The following is a 19814-nucleotide window of genomic DNA, read 5'->3' on the forward strand; positions in this document are numbered from 1 at the left end:
TTTAAAGTAGGTTAGATCTTTCAACTAGCTAACATGATGTACATTCATGATAAATTCATTTTCTTCATTTTTATGTTATATTAATAACTTAATAATTCGATAAATTAGATCTTTTGTTTTATTCTATATAAAATTAATAACAATTTACTAAATTAAACTAATGAAAACATTTACTATAAACTCAGTTGCGATTCAAGTTTTTCCAAAATAGTATTCAGCTTCTGATTGGTATTAGCTTCCATCTTGTCTATTCGCTCCATCAATCTTTTTTCTATATCATGGAATTTATTATCGATATAAATTTTGATATCTATATCGGATTTTTTCTGATCTTCACAGTCTGTGCAGTCTTTGTCACTGTTGCTCCTTAAGTTTTTATTTTTAAGAGAATCCGATTTTTTGTAATCATCTCTATGACTTAAACATTCTTTTCCGTTATCAATTTCATTTTTATGTTTGAAACTATTCGAGTTCAAAGCAACGGTTTCTAAAATTTTCTGATGAAACTGTTCGTTATTCAATTCTTGTTTATTGTAAAATCCAAATAATTCCATCACTTCAAATTGTTGACTCATCTTGTCGTTACTAGAATTACTAAGAAAAGTCTGCATAAAGTCTTTATAATTGAAGGCACTAGATTTTGCCTCTTTTCTCGATCTTGTCTTATTATCGTAGCTTGTAATATCTTTCTCCGACGTTTTATAATTCCCTTCACGAGTTGGATATTCCATTTCATTATTTTTGCATTCAGAAGCGTTTGACTGTTTATCTCTGCAATTTGGAAATTCCTCCTCATTATTGCTTCTTTTCATCTCATTTGTACAGCTTTCATCTTTTGAACCCGAAGCAAGTGTTTGAAAAATTTTCTCTTTATTCATGATTTCTTGTCTATCATAAAATTCAAATACTTTCTTCGCCATTTTGAATCCTTGACTCGTTTTGTCATTGCTGGCATTACTGAGAAAAGTTTGAATAATATCATAATCAAAGGCACTAGATTTTGCCTCTTTTGTAGAATCTGTCAAAAACAGTCTTATACCATACACCCACATAGGAGGGCTCTTATTTTTCGTTCTAATAAACTGAAACAAAAGCAATTGTTATTGTACTAAATATGCAAGCAATGTGAATGAATAGTCATTTTACCTTAATGCTAACTTCTGTGGTAGGAGGGCGTATCATCGTTTCACCAAGAAAAACTATATTGTCCTCATATTCATCTACGAATTCTGCAAGTATCGTTGTTTCATATTCTCCAAATTGCTTGAAGATTTCTAAGACATTTCCTTCGGAAACAATGGCAATGCGTGCTATCCTTTGACAATTCGTCACCTTGATATCCAGCATACATGGTTCTGTATTGGAATCCACACTAGAATTCACTGGCTGCAAGGCGATACAAGTGTCCAGAGAAGCTACATCTTCACAGTTTATTCTATGTAAAATTGTATTTATATAATTTCAATCAACATCATTTCAACTATTCTATAGGCTGCTACATATAACAGATATTACATATATATTTGTTTCAATTTATTTATTTACCTTGCAGGTGCATGTTGCATTGGTGCTATAGTAACAGCATTAATAAATTGCTTATTGTTATTAATTTGCCAATTGCATGAGATTAGTAGAGGACTGTCACAATGCTTCATTGAAAGTAAAGCGTGCGACTCACTAGTATCTTCAATATTCATTACCTCCATAGTTTCAATGCATGAGGAAATGAGCAAATACAATCGACAATCACCTTTTTGTGAACAAGATGTATACCACTACTACACCTTGCAAGCTCGTAAATTTGTTTGTAATTATCCACATTCTCTGGGATATCTATTGTCACATTATGTGACACACCATTCTTGTTCAATCTAGATGTGTGATCACTGAATAATTTTGTTATATTGAATAAATAGTTCAATGTAATAGGCCGAAAATCTGTTCAAACAGTATAAGTAATAATGAGCAAGTCTTACGCATTCATAATAATCTAAACAGAAATTAATACTGTTTCACTTTGCATTCTCTAGCTTGACAAGTCCGAAAGTTTCTTTCCGACATTTGAAATGTTCGATGCAAATGTTAAATATTAGTTAGAACAAACCTTTCAATTGGAACGTAAAAATGATTACAGATTAACGAAGATAATTGTCAATTGCGATGAACGTTACAAAAGATATTTCAAGTTCACTCCATGCCTAATCACACAATTCGAGAACAATTTTAGGTTATGCTAAATAATCTCACACAGGCCTTTATGAGTGTGTTCACTTTGAATTGCGATCTATTCAGGCTGGTGTCCCATGGCGCGGAAATCCACAGCAGAACGGAATGTGCAACCAATCAGCAAAAGAACGAATAGAATGAACGAGTTTTCTTTTGGCTCTTTCGCTGTGACCAATCTCAGGGCTACAAAATTTCACAGTTCAACTGACCAATCAGAATAAAGAATTCTATTGATTAACCAATGTGTCTCGATAGACCTGTTTTTTTTTAACTGAATTTCTTACACTGTTCATTTCTCTTCTTTTACTTACCTTAACTTAGAGAAAAAAAAAATTAACGTGCAGAGTAGCTAAAAAGAATAACTAAAAAAACAGATTTAAGTTATATTCGGAAATACTTCTCACCCGAATACTCCTCATATATCATTTGTTCTTGTTTAACATTGATGAACACAAAGATAAAATAATGCATGGAGGCACTACGAATAGTGCTTTTGAACGTAGCCCTATGGTGGAGGGGGAAGGAAGAATCTCTGATCCGCGAACAGCTGAGCATCAAAGTATCGAACCATATCGAATTGTGCGCGCCGTGCGACTTATTCACGAATTATCCCTCAGTTTGGAATCTTGTAGAAAACATGTCGAAATACAGGATTGTTATGGTTCGCCACGGCGAGAGCGAGTGGAATAAATTGAACCTTTTTTGCGGCTGGTACGACTCCAATCTATCGGATAAGGGTATGTAAATATCGCCTGGCTGTACCCATTGAATCCATCGTTTTCAAGGGCGAAAGGTCGCACGATCGCGCGCGAGTCTTTCAAGTTGCATTTTTTTTGTCATGAATTACTTTATTAACGTAACGCGATTACGTTTCTCCAAATCGTGTGAAAATTGAAGCCTGATACATACTATACTTGATAATATTATTCATTCAAAATATTTTAATTCCGATAACTTCATATTGTGTTTACTCTGATGAAAATAAAAATTGAAAGATAAAAGAAGCGTTAAACTTCTTTTTGAAGTGTCAATTTATGCTACCTAAAAGCACTTCATTATTAGCACTTCATTAGCCTTCATAAGTACTTTATCATTTCCTTTATGCTAAATTTACGTTCCGATTTTTTCTTTTGCCAAAGCATTTTTGTACGAAAAATGATTCGTGCATCTAAAATTAAAATTAACATTTAAAACTTGACACTTGTACTTATAAAATGAATTAAATAATGTATTAATCTTATGCGATAGAATAATTATTTTGTGTAAATATAACTAAATAAAAAATCAAATATTACATCTTTAATGCCATTTAATTAATGTGTTTAACAGAAGAATTTGTATTATTAAACGAAAATTAAACGAATTTATGAAAATTCCAAAGATACAATTTATCATTTATAATCACACGATTCGAGTGCTTAAAGAATTATGCAAAAAAATGTCAAATCTAGTTTAATACAAGACTGGGAGGATTAAAAATGGAATAAGATTTATATATATATATATATATATAAATAACCCTTTTTTTAGGAAAGAGCGAGGCTGTGTCTGCAGGAAAGGCTCTTAAAGAAGCAGGTTATACATTCGATGTAGCTCATACATCAGTGCTCACGAGAGCACAGGAGACGCTCAAATCAATTTTGAAAGAGATTGGCCAGGAAGATCTGCCTGTTCAGAAGACATGGCGTTTGAACGAACGACACTATGGTGGTCTTACCGGCATGAACAAAGCAGAAACAGCTGCCAAATATGGAGAGGAACAGGTGCAAATCTGGCGAAGATCTTTTGATGTACCACCCCCACCGATGGAATCTGATCATAAGTATTACGATACAATAGTGAAAGATCCACGTTACGCCGATGGACCAAAGCCGGAAGAATTTCCCAAATTTGAATCTCTTAAATTGACCATTGAGAGGACGTTACCTTACTGGAATGAAACGATTATTCCGCAATTGAAGGAGGGCAAGAAAATCATTATAGCCGCCCATGGGAACAGTTTACGCGGCATAGTGAAACATTTGGACCGTAAGAAAATTTATTTAATCTGAATCTATTTATGTTTAATGTAGTCAAATTATGACAATCTGAGAAATATAAATTTTTTTTGTTTATAGAAATGAGTAATGAGCAGATCATGGGACTAAACCTGCCGACTGGTATCCCGTTTGTGTATGAATTGGACGAAAACTTCAAACCTGTCGTTTCTATGAAATTCCTGGGTGATGAAGAGACTGTTAAGGCAGCGATGGCTGCAGTTGCCGCACAAGGAAAGGTCAAATAAATGATGATAAAATTAAAAAACGTGTCAACTTATGAATATATTATGTTATATGTCTGTTAAAAATATTTATGAAACTTTAGCTTCGTTATTTTAACAAAGAATATAGTTCAAGAAAGAATGGCGAACATGATTTTTTTTTTTGAACAAATTCCTTGTATGAGTAAAAAAATAAAAAATATATAGACTACTTATGACAACTGTATTATTAAATTAATATAAATTAAATATATAATTAATTGATATAATAAAATATTCGTCTTAACTTGCATTGTTCTTTCTTTTTTCTTTATATTGAAGAGAAGAAGAGGAAAGTTGAGTAGTGTAGGCTAAGAAAGATCACGTAAAAAAAAAATGCTAACATTAACACCAGCTTGATGTTCCCAGACGGTCACTCATCCAAATACTAACCGTGCCCAACGCTGCTTGACTTCAATGGTCGGATGAGAACTGGTACTTTCGATGTAGTTTGAACATTGGTTTGATTTCTCTTATCTTTAGAAATGAATTTATATAATTCTATCAACTTCCGAGATATTTATTCATATATGATATTAAACAAACATGAAATTGAAATTATGTGACAGAAAAAAATTATATTCAAAATTTAGTAAAAATATAGTTATCTATATCACGTGTATATAGACTTTAGTACTGTCAGTAAAAAATGTGTAGTTGTACAGTCACGTAAGTCATGTTTTTATTGAGACCAATGAAATTTAACGCGATATATGTACTATGAAAATTTATTGAAATAAAATGTGAATATATTATGTTTACAATAGGGCATTTATTATCTCTTTCGTCCCTGGATTTCCAATAACATGACGCATGGTCACGTGACAAGCACGCAAAGACCAAAGGTACCGACACGAAGTGCTCATATTAGTTATATGTGTTGTTATGACATTAGAGGGAGAGAAAAGTAAAGTCCGAAATTACAGGTGTTTCAGGCTATCACAAAGTTCAACCGTTCAGCGTTGGTCAGTTCGTTTCGGAACGTCGATGATGTAGATTGGGTGCGTCATAACCTCGTATATATACTCTGAGACAAAAGTTCTCCGTGAGAGAATTTTCGATTGAAACATGAGCCGCGTGGATCTGAAAGTTGTGTTATTGGGTAACGCGATGGTGGGAAAGACAAGTCTGATGGAACGATATGTACACGACTCGTTTAATTGCAACAGGCCCTATCAGAACGTAAGTATAACTCGATTATGTGCGTATGTACATACAAAGAAACGCGTTCATGCCGTTCGATGCCCGTACATATCTGGCAACTAAATTTTTCCAAATAATTAAGAATCTGTTTGAATACACTTCATTAAGAGCATAGAGCAATTTGATTACTCTATTTCCCAAAAGAGTTCACACACTTAACGGCATTAACGTTCATACATACTATATAGAAAAGACGATTCAACAAAGGAAATTGTTGAGAAACAAAGAAAAAAGAGAAACAGTAGTTTTTTTTAGAATTGTTAGAATCCCTTCCAAGTAACAGGTTTCTGTTCCTTTTAGCTGAACTCTGTGTTTTGAATTTTCTACATTTAAAGTATATCGATGGCACTATTATGAGAGATATATAGTTACATTTGTGGGCGTCATTAATTATTCTTATCAATGCTGTTTGCTGTCACATGCACCAGAACAATATAACATTTTTACATAATTATGTTTTGTTTTAAATATCATTTAAAAAAATATAAAATTTTTATGTTTATTTCTACCAATATACCATTAACTTTAATCTCAGTTTAATTTACCTTTTATTTTTTTAGGTCTAAGAATTAGAAAAGATAAAGAGTAAATTAAATTGAAATAAAAGTTGATTTATATTGATAAAAATAGACATTAAAAACTGAAATGAAAGTTAATTTACATTGGTAAAAATGGATATTAAAGAGAAATTAATTTACATTGGTAAAAATGGTAAAAAGAAAATTGTATCATAAATATTCAAAAATTGTAATTTCATAGTTATATTTTTCTCTGATACTGCCAATCCAATTGTAATTTAAAATAATAAAAAAGGCAGAAATTATAAATAGGTAACAGAAAAGCACAGCTAAAAAGAATGGACCTAGTTAATTAGCGAGCACTAACATGATACTCTTGTTTCTCTTAGTCCGCAACATTGTGGAAAGAAAATCATAAAGTAACATTGTTAAAATTTGCACTGAGAATCGTCTAAATGGAAGGGAGGGCATCATATACCAATTAATGCAGTTGAAATTATGCCGCAGACAATAGGCACTGTGTTTGCGGCGAAGCGAGTACAAGTGAATGATGTGACGCTTATTATGGGCATATGGGATACTGCAGGCAGTGAAAAGTAAGTACAATCGCTACGATGTGCCTTAAAATTATAAAATGTTAAAAAAAACATGTCATATTGTTATTAACTTGCACTGTTATCATTAATAATTAGGTACGACGCAATGACAAGAACGTATTATCGTGGTGCCAAGGCTGCTATAGTATGTTATGATATTACCAAATCGAACACATTCCAAAGAGCAAAACACTGGGTGAGAGAACTTAGAAGCATCGAGGAAAATTGTAAAGTATATCTTTGCGCTACCAAGAAGGATTTATGCGACGAAAGCTTCGTGTCTGACGATCCAGATATGCAGAATGTTGTGGAAAGATATGCGAGCGGTACACAGACTAAACTTTTCATAACATCCAGCAAGACGGGGGAGAACGTAGGTAAGTAAATTTAGAATTGATAAATTTTAATCATTTTCCTTGTGTTGTAAAATATATTTATTGCATTTATTCTTTACAGTCGAATTGTTTGACGAAATTATACAAGATTTTGTTTCCAATCCAGAAAATTTGCAAAAGGTAGAAGAAGCAATTATTTTAAGTAGAAAATCTGAGAAAAGGTATTGCTGTACCATCTAACGAAATCAGTATCGATACTCAATCCATCCTTTTATATTCTCTCTTTTTTGTATTGGATAATTTATCTCAGATAATTACGATAATCGTAATACGTAATGCAATAGATTTTAATATTAACGACCAATGTGATATTGTTTTGCTCAGTAATAACTGGGAAAAGCTTAGAAGTGTGTGTATGCAATGTTATTAGCATAGCACGATATAGCTTCGCATTGGATTAGACTTTTCAGCAGACAGTAAATTTCTAGAAAACATGGAATAATTTTTGTATAATTGATATTATTACGCAATATACAATTGAAAAATATTCTTATAAATGGCCCTGGCTTATTTAAAGTTAGCTTCTTATATTAGCAAGTGATAAGATTTGATTTTGATTATTTATAATCATATTTATATTATTGCAATTGTGATAAAATTCAAGAGATAATATCATGTCCTTGAATGTATGTGCCTTTCAAATTTTCTCGTATCAAATCTCAAAGCAGACTTTGTACTTATTATATAGAAACTTAAAATCATTTTATTTTTCTTAGAACCTCTGGATAGATTAGAAATTGGTAATTTTTTTAAATCTTGTTACAGAAAATATCAGTAGAAATCAGATATTAATAAACAAAAAAAAGTTTTTATTTTAACCAATTTTATTAATTTATAATTATTTGTTTGAACTGATCACAGCAGGACTTTGTTAAGTAAGAGAGTTAGTATATCAAATAATTTAAATTAATTTTTTACAATTTGTTGCTCTATTAATGACTATTGTGAAAAGTATGATATACAAAATTCTCTGGCTTGTTCATAAACGCCAAAGAATATGAATCCGCCTATAGTAAAGCCAGTTACTCTCGGAAGAAAACCAGCGAACAATCTGAAAATATCACTCTGTTGAAATATCAAGAATTTAGAAAAATATATATTTTGCATTCCTCACCCTTTAATACCATGGTCTCTATAAACCTCTCTCAACATTGTTGATATTTTAACTTCTTCTTTTTCTGCTGATGTGCTGGATAACATAATTCTAGTCTTTGCAACGTCCAATGGTGTTGTTATGGCAGCTGATATACCGACTAAGAAATCAAGAAATCAAGAATATTAGAAACTATATAAATAATAAATGTCAGTTTTAAGTGAAATTAAATTTTACTGAATAATATGCGAGTTCTGAATTATTACCAGATGCAGATCCACAAGTAGCACCTTCCAAGGGCGTGCATTCTCGTTGTATTTGTCGGGTCCAATAAAGTTTGAAATATTCCCATAATGGCATTTGAATAACGCCGAATGGTAAATCCCGAAGAACAGTACTACCATAACCGCGATACAATGTTCTTAATCTCAATTGATGTGTATCGGATAAGAGGGCCTGTTTCCTCTGTTTGATTACTTCAACTGGTACCCGAACCAAACAGGCAGTCTACATATAAAATCGAGTATTTTTTAAGTATTGTATGAAATTTCCAATATCGGGCGAGACATAATTTATAGGAAATAATCTTGTCATTATGTGCTAATAAGAGATTTGCTCAATACGATCAGCAATTACTCACTACTTCAGAAGATGATGCTGCGACCATGTGTATAATAGAGTGATACTGATCTGGTATATATGGTTGCGAATACTGTTTTATTCCTTCATATGTGATAAAAAATATAGCAGCTAAAACAAAAACTAATATTAGAAACAAAATGTTCTTAATACAATTGTTTTCTTTTTTATATAGAGACTAATAGTCAAACTTTGGCATATATCGTCACATATAAAGGAAATATATTATTGAAAATATATTATTAACATATTAAAATATATTACTAATGAACATAGATTCAGAAATGCTTCCTGGAATTATTTTGGAAACATCATTAATGTTCATCCTTTATATGTGAGGAATATGCCAAAGTTTATGTTTCTGAAATCATTTCATAAGAAAGTGTTGAATTCATATTTATATACTATATTTTCGTTTTTAAGATGTAAAGAATATATTTTCAAAGTTTAATCATATTTCATCTTATTAAATTGTACCTGATGGAGCTGAACCTAATACCACTGGACCTACGCCCTTGTACAGTTGTTTAAAACCGCCGGATTTAAAAAACCCATGTTGGCTCTGCAAGCGTGTTTTAAGTGTGTCCAATGGGAAAAGTGTCACGTCACAAACAATCCCTGCAAGAGCACCTGACTGGTGTCAAATAGCGATTATTTTCTAGTAAGATCAAGTTGATCTCAGTGCATGGAAACACTTAGAAACATTCAAACTGACAACGAGCGGTCTTATTAAGCGATCTTATCTACTTATTTATGAAAAAATAAAATCTCATGAAAATTAATTTACAATATACACGATCTTGGAGTTAATCAACAAAGTTTATAAATAATTAATGGACGATTAACAACTGGTAAATGAAGCATCAATGTATATAATTAGCTGATAAACGAACCGATACTCACGATAAATGATGTGAACACGATGCTTCGTTTGGAGAGGTTCGACACGGATTCTTCTTGTTTATGAAACATCTTCGTACCGCGCTGTGTTCCGCTTTGACGTTGGGCTCGATTAACAGAAGGACCTCGAGAAACGTCATCGAGCTGATAAGCGGAAAAGTGGTCCTGATCAAAAGACTACCTCGTGTCGCGCACCAAATCTTTCAGTATAGAAAATATTCACACGATCACATGACGATCGGCATTGATGATTACTATCGAATGTTGAATAATTTGAGTGTGTGTTCCGCGTGCTTCTCGAGATCCGCACCATTCATCATGAAGCGATCAACGCGAATGATGTAAGCCGGTGTGAAAACACGTGTTCTGTACACATTACGTAAAGCGCTTGAATCAGCCCATCGTCTGCTCTCGAAATCGAATCTAACCTCTCAAAAATAAAAGAAAAGTTGAAATTAACCTCTAAAAACTACGGTTTGCAAGCCATTTTCATTGTTTCTTTTGTCATCGAACTACAATATGTATAAATCTAGAAAGAAAGGAAAATACATAAGAAAGATGTTAAAGCTAGTAACGCATAGAAAAATATAAACAGTAAAACTTGAGCAAATTGACCAATCATAGACAAGAATTTTAAAATGGTTATACATGCTGATAATTTTCAACTTGATTGGCGGATTCACTAAATAATTTTTGACTACAGTGAATTTGAAATGATCGATTAATATTAAGATCATATCATATAATATGATCATGAAATCAAATTTGATTAAAAATGTTAAAAAAAAAGATGTATGAAAAATTAAGTTATTTATTCACTTTTTGTGGAGAATAACTTTTTATATATTTATATTTTCAATATATCCTTTAATATTAATTATAATTGAAGCGAAGATTATTGTTGTTAATCCAGTCATGAAGTCTCAAAACTATATTAAATATTTCTCTTTTTTATTATAATGATAAAAAAAAAACCAAAAGAAAAAAATTATGTGCCAATCTGACAAAAAGGCATTGCTGTGCTATCTAAATCAGTATTGATACTCATTCTATTCTTCTACATTTTCTTTTTTTATACTAGAAAATTTATCTTAGATAATTACAATAATTATAATACTTAATATTTAATATTTTAATATATTACGTCTTAAATGCAACCATTGAATGAGTTCATAAAACTTTCTTAATTTGTCCAACTTGTCCTACAAACTTGTCCAATCTCACGCGTTAATCCGAATCCCAGTTCGGATGTGAGTTTTAGGATCTTGAACTTTCGGAGAAGGAGCTTCCGTGCTTGTTGTCGTCTGCTGCCGTTGTTTTCGCATCATGCGCAAATTGTCAGAAATGATCCTCACCAGTTCAAGTACCGCCGAGATGTCGAGTGAAGACATGCAGCATTGAAAGAAAGAGAGGGAAAGGAAGATAAAGAGAGGAAGAGAGAAAGAGAGAAACGCGAGGAAACGTCAACAAAGAAACTGGTATCAACGATGCAGCAACGGCCGAGTCGGTAGTAGACTAACATCGGAGAGAGTCATCGACCATTAGATCGAAGTCGATGATGCGACGCGATGGAATCTGGTCGACGTCTCCAGGGACTCGTGAGAATACCAAAGTGAAATCTCTCATGTGATGATAAAAAATCGGAGTTATCTGTCGTATTGAATGATTGATAAGCCCTGATGTGATGACGTCGGTGTTCATACCTTCGACACGTGTGTAAACCGATATCTAAGAATGACACAGGGTATTCAACGACGAGTACATGATACGAGCACGTAGCTGTGTAGTGCATAGCTGATGGGAAACACGCATATTCGTTGACAGTGCTACTAAAAAAAGGAAAAAAAAAAGTTGAAATAGCTGTCGACTTGTGATATTTATGTCTCCCAGAAGATCCAGACTATCTGGATACGGATATATAAGGATATATAACATCAAGCTTGAAAAAGTAATAGCGTAAGAGGGGAGCACTCATATCTTGTTTTACATGCATGCCCACTCACTAAGAATAAACTTACTAATTTTATTAATGCTTGACGCAAGATATAAATATGCGCCACACCTACAAGGAGCTTTCTGAAGTTAGTGCGACTAACTGAACGGCTTAACGATTAACCCGAGGCTTCCTCTGATAAAATGCACGAGAATAATGATACTAACGATACGAGAGAATACAATACAACAGATGTCACCGAATCTATTTTGTACACTATTCTGGTGAATGATCTTACGACAGTTTCCACAAGCATGGGAAGTACGGTCTATAACGATAGTGTATCCACAATGGCATATGTAGAGTTGGACAGCGAGAATAACCAACGATTATGGAATTTATCTAAAACCACTCTAACATCACTGTCTGATCCCACGGCAATTCCATTTAACACCACAAGAAGCACCACAGTATACACATCGACAACTGAATCTTTCGATGAGTTCGGTCCGCCGGAAGGAGTAGAATATATTTTTGTACCACTTGGTGTGGTAGTCTCTGTTATTATACTATCAGCTGTGGTATGGGTAGCGATATCACTTTTGTCATTACCTTGTGACGTTTTTCTCCTTGCCCCATTTTTATTTTTAAATACAGCGCTATGCAAGGGTATAGATAATACAAATATAATGACGCTTCTCTCTCTCATTCTGAAGATCTACATATGTAACAGAAGCATCCCATTTGACTACGTTGCAATTGAACACGGTCATTCACATCGATCGGCTTAGAAATTTTCTAATGGACTATCTATTAAAAGATTTAATATTTAATCGATGTTAAATCGATCAATTGGCACCGTGGGCAATCGGGTGTTTCTCATGCATTGTCTTATGCGTTATCTTAGAAATGCAAATAAATGCAAAATACAAAATAGTTATATGATTTTAGCAAATACTTTTTCTAAGCTTTATCCTGCTTTTCTTGTTAGGTAAAAACACGATTTTTTGATGCTTTAATGTCTAACTCCGTTTAAAGGTACTGATTATATCGAGAAAACGCAAGTTGGAGCGTTTAAGACATAGACTCATGCCAATGTACAACTTTGACCCCGGGGAAGAAGAAGAGGACGATTGGGAGACGGAACTGTTGGACGAGTGCTATAGCACACATCAGAGACGAGTGTGTAAGATTATTTATGCTTGCGATTCGCGCGAGTACTTTGAAAATAAGAACGAATTGATTTTACAGCAAGGATACCAATCCATGGATACTGAAGAGAACGCAGAGTTATTCGGTGGTCATTAACAGTACATTTTTCGCATGGCATTTGTGTCATTTTTTCATCAAGCTATGACTATCATAGGCTAAATACATTTATTTATTGTAATTCTTATACATATGAAGTTCTTAAGCATACTGGAATTTACGACTTCAGCCGAGAGCTATATTTTTTCTTATACAAATTCTCAAAGACCAAAGTTTTATAAAAAATAATAGTGCATTTATTAGAAATATTTAATAATTCCAATTTTCTTCAATTTTTATAGCTTAAATCATTTAAGACTATACATCGAATTAAATTTTAATCATTTTATTAAAATTGAATATACGTGCACAAATTTTAAAGTATTATCTATTCTATATTATGTATACAAAACACATTGACTTTTACGCAACTAATTTCATAATAGAAAATATACATATGAAATTTTTCACAACTTCATTATTTATGTAATACATTTTCATGTTCATCTTTTCCTCCTTTATTTTCTTTTTTTTGAATATTAAATATATTTTCTTCCCTCCTATTCGAAATAACTTTTTCTTTACGAATAAATTTAAGAAATAATCTTATTACATAAATGAATTATAAATTACATTATTGCTTGTACAAAGTATTGCCACAGTTTCACGATAAAATATAGTGTTTTTATTCGAAATATCGAAAGTCTCTGGGAAAATATTGACGCAAAATTAATAAGAGTACTTCGAGTTTATTTACTTTAATACAAATTTGACATTCACACATATGCTTGCCTCAAAACGACAGTAATATACATTCATTAAGATGATGTAGTTATTAGTATTAATTAGAAAAGAATAGTCCCTGCATATGTTACATACAAGAAGTATTTTTTTATCTTTCTCTATCTCTTACAATATTCAATTGGTATGTAATTCTTTCCTTTTTTTGGCTTTGTGAAATTGTAATATGCATATGAAGGAGAAAAGGAGGTAGCAAATATGTGACACAATACTCTCTATACTGCGTGTTTCTTAGAAAAAGAAATTATTAAACCTCACTTCTCGGGCAAATTAAAAAACTGTTTCGAGATCTGCATTTTAATCCAGTCTTTTTTACTGTTAAAGAAGGTTACACATTTATGTCTTAGCACTTAAAAGTATGATTTCATTTAATGATTAATAGTGATGTCAAGTAAATATAAAGAACTTAATAAATTTATAACACAACTTTTGTATCCAACGTTTCTTTTTGAATTTGTCCGCGAGTGTGGCAATGTGCATCGCAAATTGGAATTTGTAAAAAAAATTCCAAAAATCGGTGAAGACAATGTCCAGCACTTCAATATTAGTTCAAAATTTCCGAGGTTAAAATAAGAAAAGTGAACCTTGAAATGATTGAACGCAATTTGATTTTCTATTTAAAGATCTTGGAAGGATAAATCAGCTGTGTTAGTTTCGTCCTCCCCTATTGCATCTCCGGATGCTTCAATTCTCCTCTTCCTCCTCCTCTTCTTCTTGCTCGTCTTCATCCTCACCAGTTAGCTCGGGTTTCTCTTCTGTCTTTTTCGGTCTACCGCGACCGCGTGGCGAAGTAGTTGTGCCTTTTGGTGGTCCTTGCTGTAAATTCAATATTTTCATGAAAATAATGTATATAAATAATAGTTTACAATTTGAAGATATCTTCATTAGATTCCTCAAAAAAAAAAAAAAAAAATATATATATATATATATATATATATATATATATTATTTTTCATATATATTCGTGTACCTACCTTCTTCTTGTGGGAACCTTTAGGTCTACCTCTACCCTTTTTAACGGGACCAGGTGGTGCGTCATCCTCGTTATCAGATTTCGCGGGGCGTACCGCGTTATTTTTTTCCGCGGCGGGCCTCCCTCTCTTTTTGGGTTCTTTAACAGCGTTCTTATCCGTCTTGGATGGTCTCCCTCTTTTCTTTTTTTGCTCCTCCACCACAGGCGAATTGTCGTCTGACATATTTATTGTCCTGTCTCACTATAACATAAGATCAACTAGATTATCTCCCAATCGCTTTGTCTCTTTTCAGATTATGTCGTCTCCGATAAGATGAACCACGAAGAGTAGCAAGAAATATGAAGAATTCTGAGTCATCTGTATATACATGTGTATATGATATGTGATTAAATGTAATGTGAAGCAAGTACGTCTCTTGATGTTTATCATCAAGATATGAAAAAATATACCCTTTATATGCGGATAATCCCTCAACTTGAAAAACTAGCGACCTATATAAGCAAATAAATAAATAAAAGTATGATAAAATAAATGTTATATTTGTCAGTGCTCGTATTCCTCAGTGCTCGTAGAAGCGCGGAACACGAATGTAAAATGCATATCTTTTTCGCAAAGATGCATTAACCTTACATGAGATAAAACGAACTCGTGCATATCGCTGTTATTGAACAGAGACAGATATAACAGAGTTTTCGAATCTCTCAGTAGAAAAAAAACCAGCAAAAATAAAAGCGAGCGTGACTATCGATCTTCCGATATTTTCCTCTCGCGCGCTTGGAAGAGTATCGAGGATCGCGCCAAGAGAGACAGAGACGAAGAGAGAAAGAGAGAGAGAGAGGAAGACGGAGTGCGCAAACGCGCCGCGAAAATCGGTACTATCAATTACGCGCCTTGCAAGTTTACGAGATGAGATACGCGGCGCGCAACGTTATAATTTGCGTCGCAAAACGCCTCCTCTCCTCACCATCCCGCATCGCATCGCATCGCATCGCATCGCATCGCATTGCATCGCGGGGTGACGCGCGTGATCGAAATAATTTATTCCCAACTCGAATAATTCGTCCATCGTAACTCGAATTCGTCGTTGGGCGAAATTTTACTCGTTCGCTCGTTCGCTTGTGCGCGCGGAGGAACGTCGCGCGAATATCGGTCGCGGAGCAACACAGCGTCTATCTCTCTCTGAAAGTTCCGCGCCCGCCATTTTCAAAATTTGCAAACGGTTTTCGCGTTGAGTCCTGACGGCGAGTCCGCGACGAATCGATCGCGCGGGACAAAATCGCGATTGTTTTTTCTATCGCAAATTTTTCGCGGTGATTGTAAAATTTAATCGCTTCGCGCGGGGAGAATCCTCGGGGTACTTCGATGTAAACGAACGCGTCGACTCGCGCTGTCAGGGACGCCATAAGAGAGCGAGAGGCGCGAATCATGGCGTCCGCAGACCGTGTGTGCCTCCGCGGCGGCGGTGGCGGTGGCGGTGGTGGCGGCGTCGGCGTCCGTTCGTGCCGTTTCGGAGGCCGCGGCGCGGTTCCACCGCGCCGATAATCTCTGCAAGTAACAACGCCACGGCGACGAAGCACGCGCGAAAAAATCCATCGTAGACCCATCGAATTTTCCACCGTGTTTTTATGGCGCGGTCGCCTGCACTTACCGCCCAAATAAATAATAGTGTCCGTTCGGCAGCGGACGTGTAAGTTAATTACGTCAAAGTTGGAGCCGCGTACAAATGGCACGGCCGCACGGAACTCACCAACTCTGTCGCGCACTCACTCACCTCACCTTGACTCGGAAGGGAAATTATATTCGCGTACGTCGTCGTATGGGGTCCACGCACTCTCGCTCTACGCGAAGAACAAAGGGTGATATCGCGCTCCTTCCCGTCACCGGTTGGCAGCGCGCGTCGTGGCGTGGCGGCGGTCGGTGGTGTCTCGCGGTCACGTCACGTCACGTCGCGTCGCGTCGCGTCGCGTCGCGTCGCGTCGCCTCGCCTCGTGCGGTACCCGTCGTCGCGTCGTATTATCGTATCGTATTATATATCGTAACGTATATCGTATCGTATCGCGAGACCACCGTACGGCTTTTGGACGAACGCAACTCCCGCTTGCTCGCGTCGTCGTGTGTGCACTCGGCACGCTTCCCGATTCTCGTTCGCTTCACCGCCGTATCGCGTATATTAGCAGGCGCCGCTGTGCCCGCGCACTCTATACACACGTACATGACGTGCGCGCGCGCGCGCGCACTATATACACACACACACACACACACATACACATTCGTATGCACGCGACGCCCCGCCGAACGCACAGCCTCCACTCTCCTCGCACGTTCGCCCTCGGTGGCGAACCGGCCGGCCGGCGGCGACGGCGGCGGCGGTATATTCCGGCTCTCGATCTGCGAAACAAATGGGGGAGCAAACAGAACTGGAGTAGAATCGTCGCCGCTGCCGTCGTTGTCGCGACGTACGTAACGATTTGCATGCATTACACACACAAATACACATACACACACACACACGCGCGCGCGCGCGGAGCAACTTACCGGGAGAATATCAAGCCGCAACTGACCGACGACGATACACTGCGATGCGATTCGTCGAGCCGTGGTTCGCGAGCCAGCCCGAAGACCTCTCTCTCTTCCCCTTCCAGTGGCCCCCGGTCCGAGCGCGCCAACGAATTCCCGCCAAAAGATCGCCCCGCGCGCGCGGGTATCAAGAAAAAAATCGTCGTTTGTTCGTTCGTGCGCCGCGCCACGCCGCCCGCCGGGAGCTCGCGACGCGACGCGGTGCCCCGAATCGCGGCTCGCCTCCCTTCCTCTTTTTTTTTCCTTTTCTCTCCCTTCTTCCTTGCCATCGCGAACGACGGGGCAGGATCCTTCGCGCCAGGAATTTCGCGCGCGCGGGCTCGCTCGCGATCGGCGATTTGCCGAGAACGCGTGCGAACGGTTACAATGGCGGGCGGCATCCTCGCAACTCGCTGTTTATTGCGTTTACGCGTCATACGCGGGGGTGGGATGACGATCCGCTCCTCCTCTTCTCCCGGGCGGATATTACGCGAAAATTTTATTAATAACAACGAAAATTGAGAGGATTACGCATGGGGTGGGCATTAATATTAATAACAACCTGCATCGCGTGGATCGATACATATGTACGTGTATTTGTATGTGTGTGTCTGTGGGATTATGCAAAGGAAAAAAATCGCGTATGCACGACGAACGTCGAATAGTTACGAGCCAGTTGTAAGCGCGTTGGAGAGGACATTGACCTCCCGATTCTCCCGATGTGTTTTCGACGACTTGAATTTTCCACGTCGATATGGCAGGAATAATTTCAGTCCCGAATCAATACCGACAGTCAGATTTATGCGTGCATCACAAATTGTGGCTTCATGAATGAAAGAATATTGTACAACATTGAAAATTCCGTTATGCCATAACTCGAATACGTTGATGTAACGGAATTTTTTTTTTCAACGTGATCGGCGGATTGTTTACTCGAGAAACGGCAAATAATTTATTTCCCTTCTCATTTATATTCACAAGTCACAGTTCGATGAGTAATCCTTATCGATTCATCCAAGTGTTTTCGACGAACGAGAATATGTTTACCAAACATCTGTTGATATTTTAATTCATGCTTTGTGAAAATAAAGGCGGATCGTTCTCGATCGTGTTCCTTTTAAAAATTTCATGAACGCCTTCACACTTTCGTTATCTCTCTCATGAGAAAAAGATAACAAGGTAACGCACATCTGTAGAAATAATATCAACGGACAATGAATGCAGGACCTAATGCTGAATCCGGAGTATTTAGTATCGTATATCTAATTAGAATAAAAAAAATGCCAATCGACGCAGAGACCCGGACAACTATGGCGTCTAATTGACGATGCACTGATGACGTATAATCAGAGCGAAATTCAGAATGCGGTGAGAAAAAAATTGACGTTGGATAAAAGTGTTCTGTCCTTTTTTACATTCATATTCACGGAATATTTTTGTTATAGCGCATTTCATTTAATGCATACATGGCGGTTGACTCGCACGCGATTCTTCTACACCTGTTCACACCGTCAGTGCCTGCCTTCTGACGAAGCGTCACGCGTCGTGTCTGTTTTCTTTTCGAATCCGAATAGGAGCATGGAAAATGCACACCCGAAGCGCGAACGGATCGCATACTATCGATCCAATGCTCCTTCGTCCCTCAACGTGACGTAAGATGAACGAAAGAATGAGCCCGTAATTATAAATAGGCTTCGTTCTTTTCAAGGTTAGCTGGCGTTATCGTAATGCAAGCTGGAGTTATCTCTTTCGTTCGACGACGAGCAGATCGATTACGATGCAAATGCCTTGCGGTGAGTTCAGTAAGATATTTCACCGTGCTGCGTGTAAATTTACCGAGCGTATTGTGATTGGTTATAGTATAGAAAATTTCTGGATCGCGATAGTGAAATTTTCAACCTTTAGAAATTCCCTATTTTGTAGCCAATCAACACATCCGAAGAAATTTATAAGTGAAGTCATTAAAATGTAACAAATTTATCAATACAAATAAATCATTAAGAAATTAATATCAAATTTAATAATATTTTTTAAAAATTGCTTATACATATACACACACTCACAAATATTATTAGTGAGCTCTATTTTATATTGGAATCTTCACGGAGTGGAAATATCTCTGCTGTAAAAAAGAATATACATATAAGAACATATATATTTTTTGTTTAATTATTGGAGCGCGCGCGCGCGTAAGAGAGAGAGAGAGAGAGAGAGAGAGAGAGAGAGAGAGAGAGAGAGAGAGAGAGAGAGAGAGAGAGAGAGAGAGAGAGAGAGAGAGAGAGAGAGAGAGAGAGAGAGAGAGAGAGAGAGAGAGAGAGGTGGAAGCATTGACTATGTTACGATTGAATACAATCGATTGTTCAATAATATTAATTATATTATAATTGACGACTGTCGGACATTATTGTTGATATCTATAACTACATTAAATAT

The 19814-nt window shown here is 36.2% G+C and overlaps 6 protein-coding genes across 18 annotated transcripts; 3 read left to right on the plus strand and 3 right to left on the minus strand.

The window, feature by feature from the left end:
- Positions 1-95: 95 nt before the first annotated feature.
- On the minus strand, positions 96-1706 carry LOC105432369 (uncharacterized). Of its 2 annotated transcripts, none has more exons than XM_089074374.1 (3): positions 1546-1706; positions 1147-1435; positions 96-1082 (listed from the first exon to the last, which is right to left on the minus strand). In XM_089074374.1, exons 1-3 carry the CDS (start codon positions 1704-1706, stop codon positions 174-176), a joined length of 1359 nt encoding a protein of 452 aa, XP_088930500.1. In that variant the 3' UTR covers positions 96-173. The 2 variants fall into 2 exon arrangements, with proteins under 2 accessions (XP_088930500.1, XP_088930502.1); XM_089074376.1 differs by having other exon boundaries at positions 1147-1386; positions 1546-1686.
- Positions 1707-2695: 989 nt separating this feature from the next.
- On the plus strand, positions 2696-4772 carry Pglym78 (phosphoglyceromutase 78). Its single transcript, XM_011647152.3, has 3 exons — positions 2696-2963; positions 3757-4254; positions 4344-4772. The coding sequence occupies exons 1-3, from the start codon at positions 2696-2698 to the stop codon at positions 4508-4510; spliced, it is 933 nt and encodes a 310-aa protein (XP_011645454.2). The 3' UTR covers positions 4511-4772.
- A 604-nt stretch (positions 4773-5376) lies between these two features.
- Positions 5377-7734, plus strand: LOC105432364 (ras-related protein Rab-24). 2 transcript variants are annotated; one of them, XM_089074527.1, is made up of 4 exons: positions 5377-5707; positions 6636-6842; positions 6939-7219; positions 7299-7734. In XM_089074527.1, the coding sequence occupies exons 2-4, from the start codon at positions 6745-6747 to the stop codon at positions 7415-7417; spliced, it is 498 nt and encodes a 165-aa protein (XP_088930653.1). In that variant the 5' UTR covers positions 5377-5707; positions 6636-6744; the 3' UTR covers positions 7418-7734. The 2 variants fall into 2 exon arrangements, with proteins under 2 accessions (XP_088930653.1, XP_088930645.1); XM_089074519.1 differs by having other exon boundaries at positions 6754-6842.
- Positions 7735-8043: 309 nt separating this feature from the next.
- LOC105432366 (mitochondrial S-adenosylmethionine carrier protein) lies at positions 8044-10407 on the minus strand. The gene is made up of 6 exons (XM_011647150.3): positions 9873-10407; positions 9447-9603; positions 8971-9080; positions 8597-8837; positions 8352-8490; positions 8044-8288 (listed from the first exon to the last, which is right to left on the minus strand). Exons 1-6 carry the CDS (start codon positions 9939-9941, stop codon positions 8177-8179), a joined length of 828 nt encoding a protein of 275 aa, XP_011645452.2. The 5' UTR covers positions 9942-10407; the 3' UTR covers positions 8044-8176.
- A 708-nt stretch (positions 10408-11115) lies between these two features.
- Positions 11116-15357, plus strand: LOC105432361 (uncharacterized protein C3orf18 homolog). 6 transcript variants are annotated; one of them, XM_089074498.1, is made up of 4 exons: positions 11116-12383; positions 12841-12984; positions 13054-13102; positions 15118-15357. In XM_089074498.1, exons 1-4 carry the CDS (start codon positions 12006-12008, stop codon positions 15153-15155), a joined length of 609 nt encoding a protein of 202 aa, XP_088930624.1. In that variant the 5' UTR covers positions 11116-12005; the 3' UTR covers positions 15156-15357. The 6 variants fall into 6 exon arrangements, with proteins under 6 accessions (XP_088930624.1, XP_088930614.1, XP_088930619.1 ...); XM_089074493.1 differs by having other exon boundaries at positions 11117-12389; XM_011647139.3 differs by lacking the exon at positions 13054-13102 and having other exon boundaries at positions 11117-12389; positions 12841-12988.
- Positions 13780-19005, minus strand: D1 (D1 chromosomal protein). 6 transcript variants are annotated; one of them, XM_089074551.1, is made up of 3 exons: positions 18848-19005; positions 14826-15065; positions 13780-14667 (listed from the first exon to the last, which is right to left on the minus strand). In XM_089074551.1, the coding sequence occupies exons 2-3, from the start codon at positions 15045-15047 to the stop codon at positions 14536-14538; spliced, it is 354 nt and encodes a 117-aa protein (XP_088930677.1). In that variant the 5' UTR covers positions 15048-15065; positions 18848-19005; the 3' UTR covers positions 13780-14535. The 6 variants fall into 6 exon arrangements, with proteins under 6 accessions (XP_088930677.1, XP_011645447.1, XP_088930674.1 ...); XM_011647145.3 differs by lacking the exon at positions 18848-19005 and adding an exon at positions 17361-17575; XM_089074548.1 differs by lacking the exon at positions 18848-19005 and adding an exon at positions 16602-17044.
- Positions 19006-19814: the final 809 nt, after the last annotated feature.

This window comes from Pogonomyrmex barbatus, unplaced genomic scaffold (assembly GCF_055798465.1).
Source record: "Pogonomyrmex barbatus isolate J1 unplaced genomic scaffold, ASM5579846v1 scaffold1, whole genome shotgun sequence".
Taxonomy (NCBI): Eukaryota; Metazoa; Arthropoda; class Insecta; order Hymenoptera; family Formicidae; genus Pogonomyrmex; species Pogonomyrmex barbatus.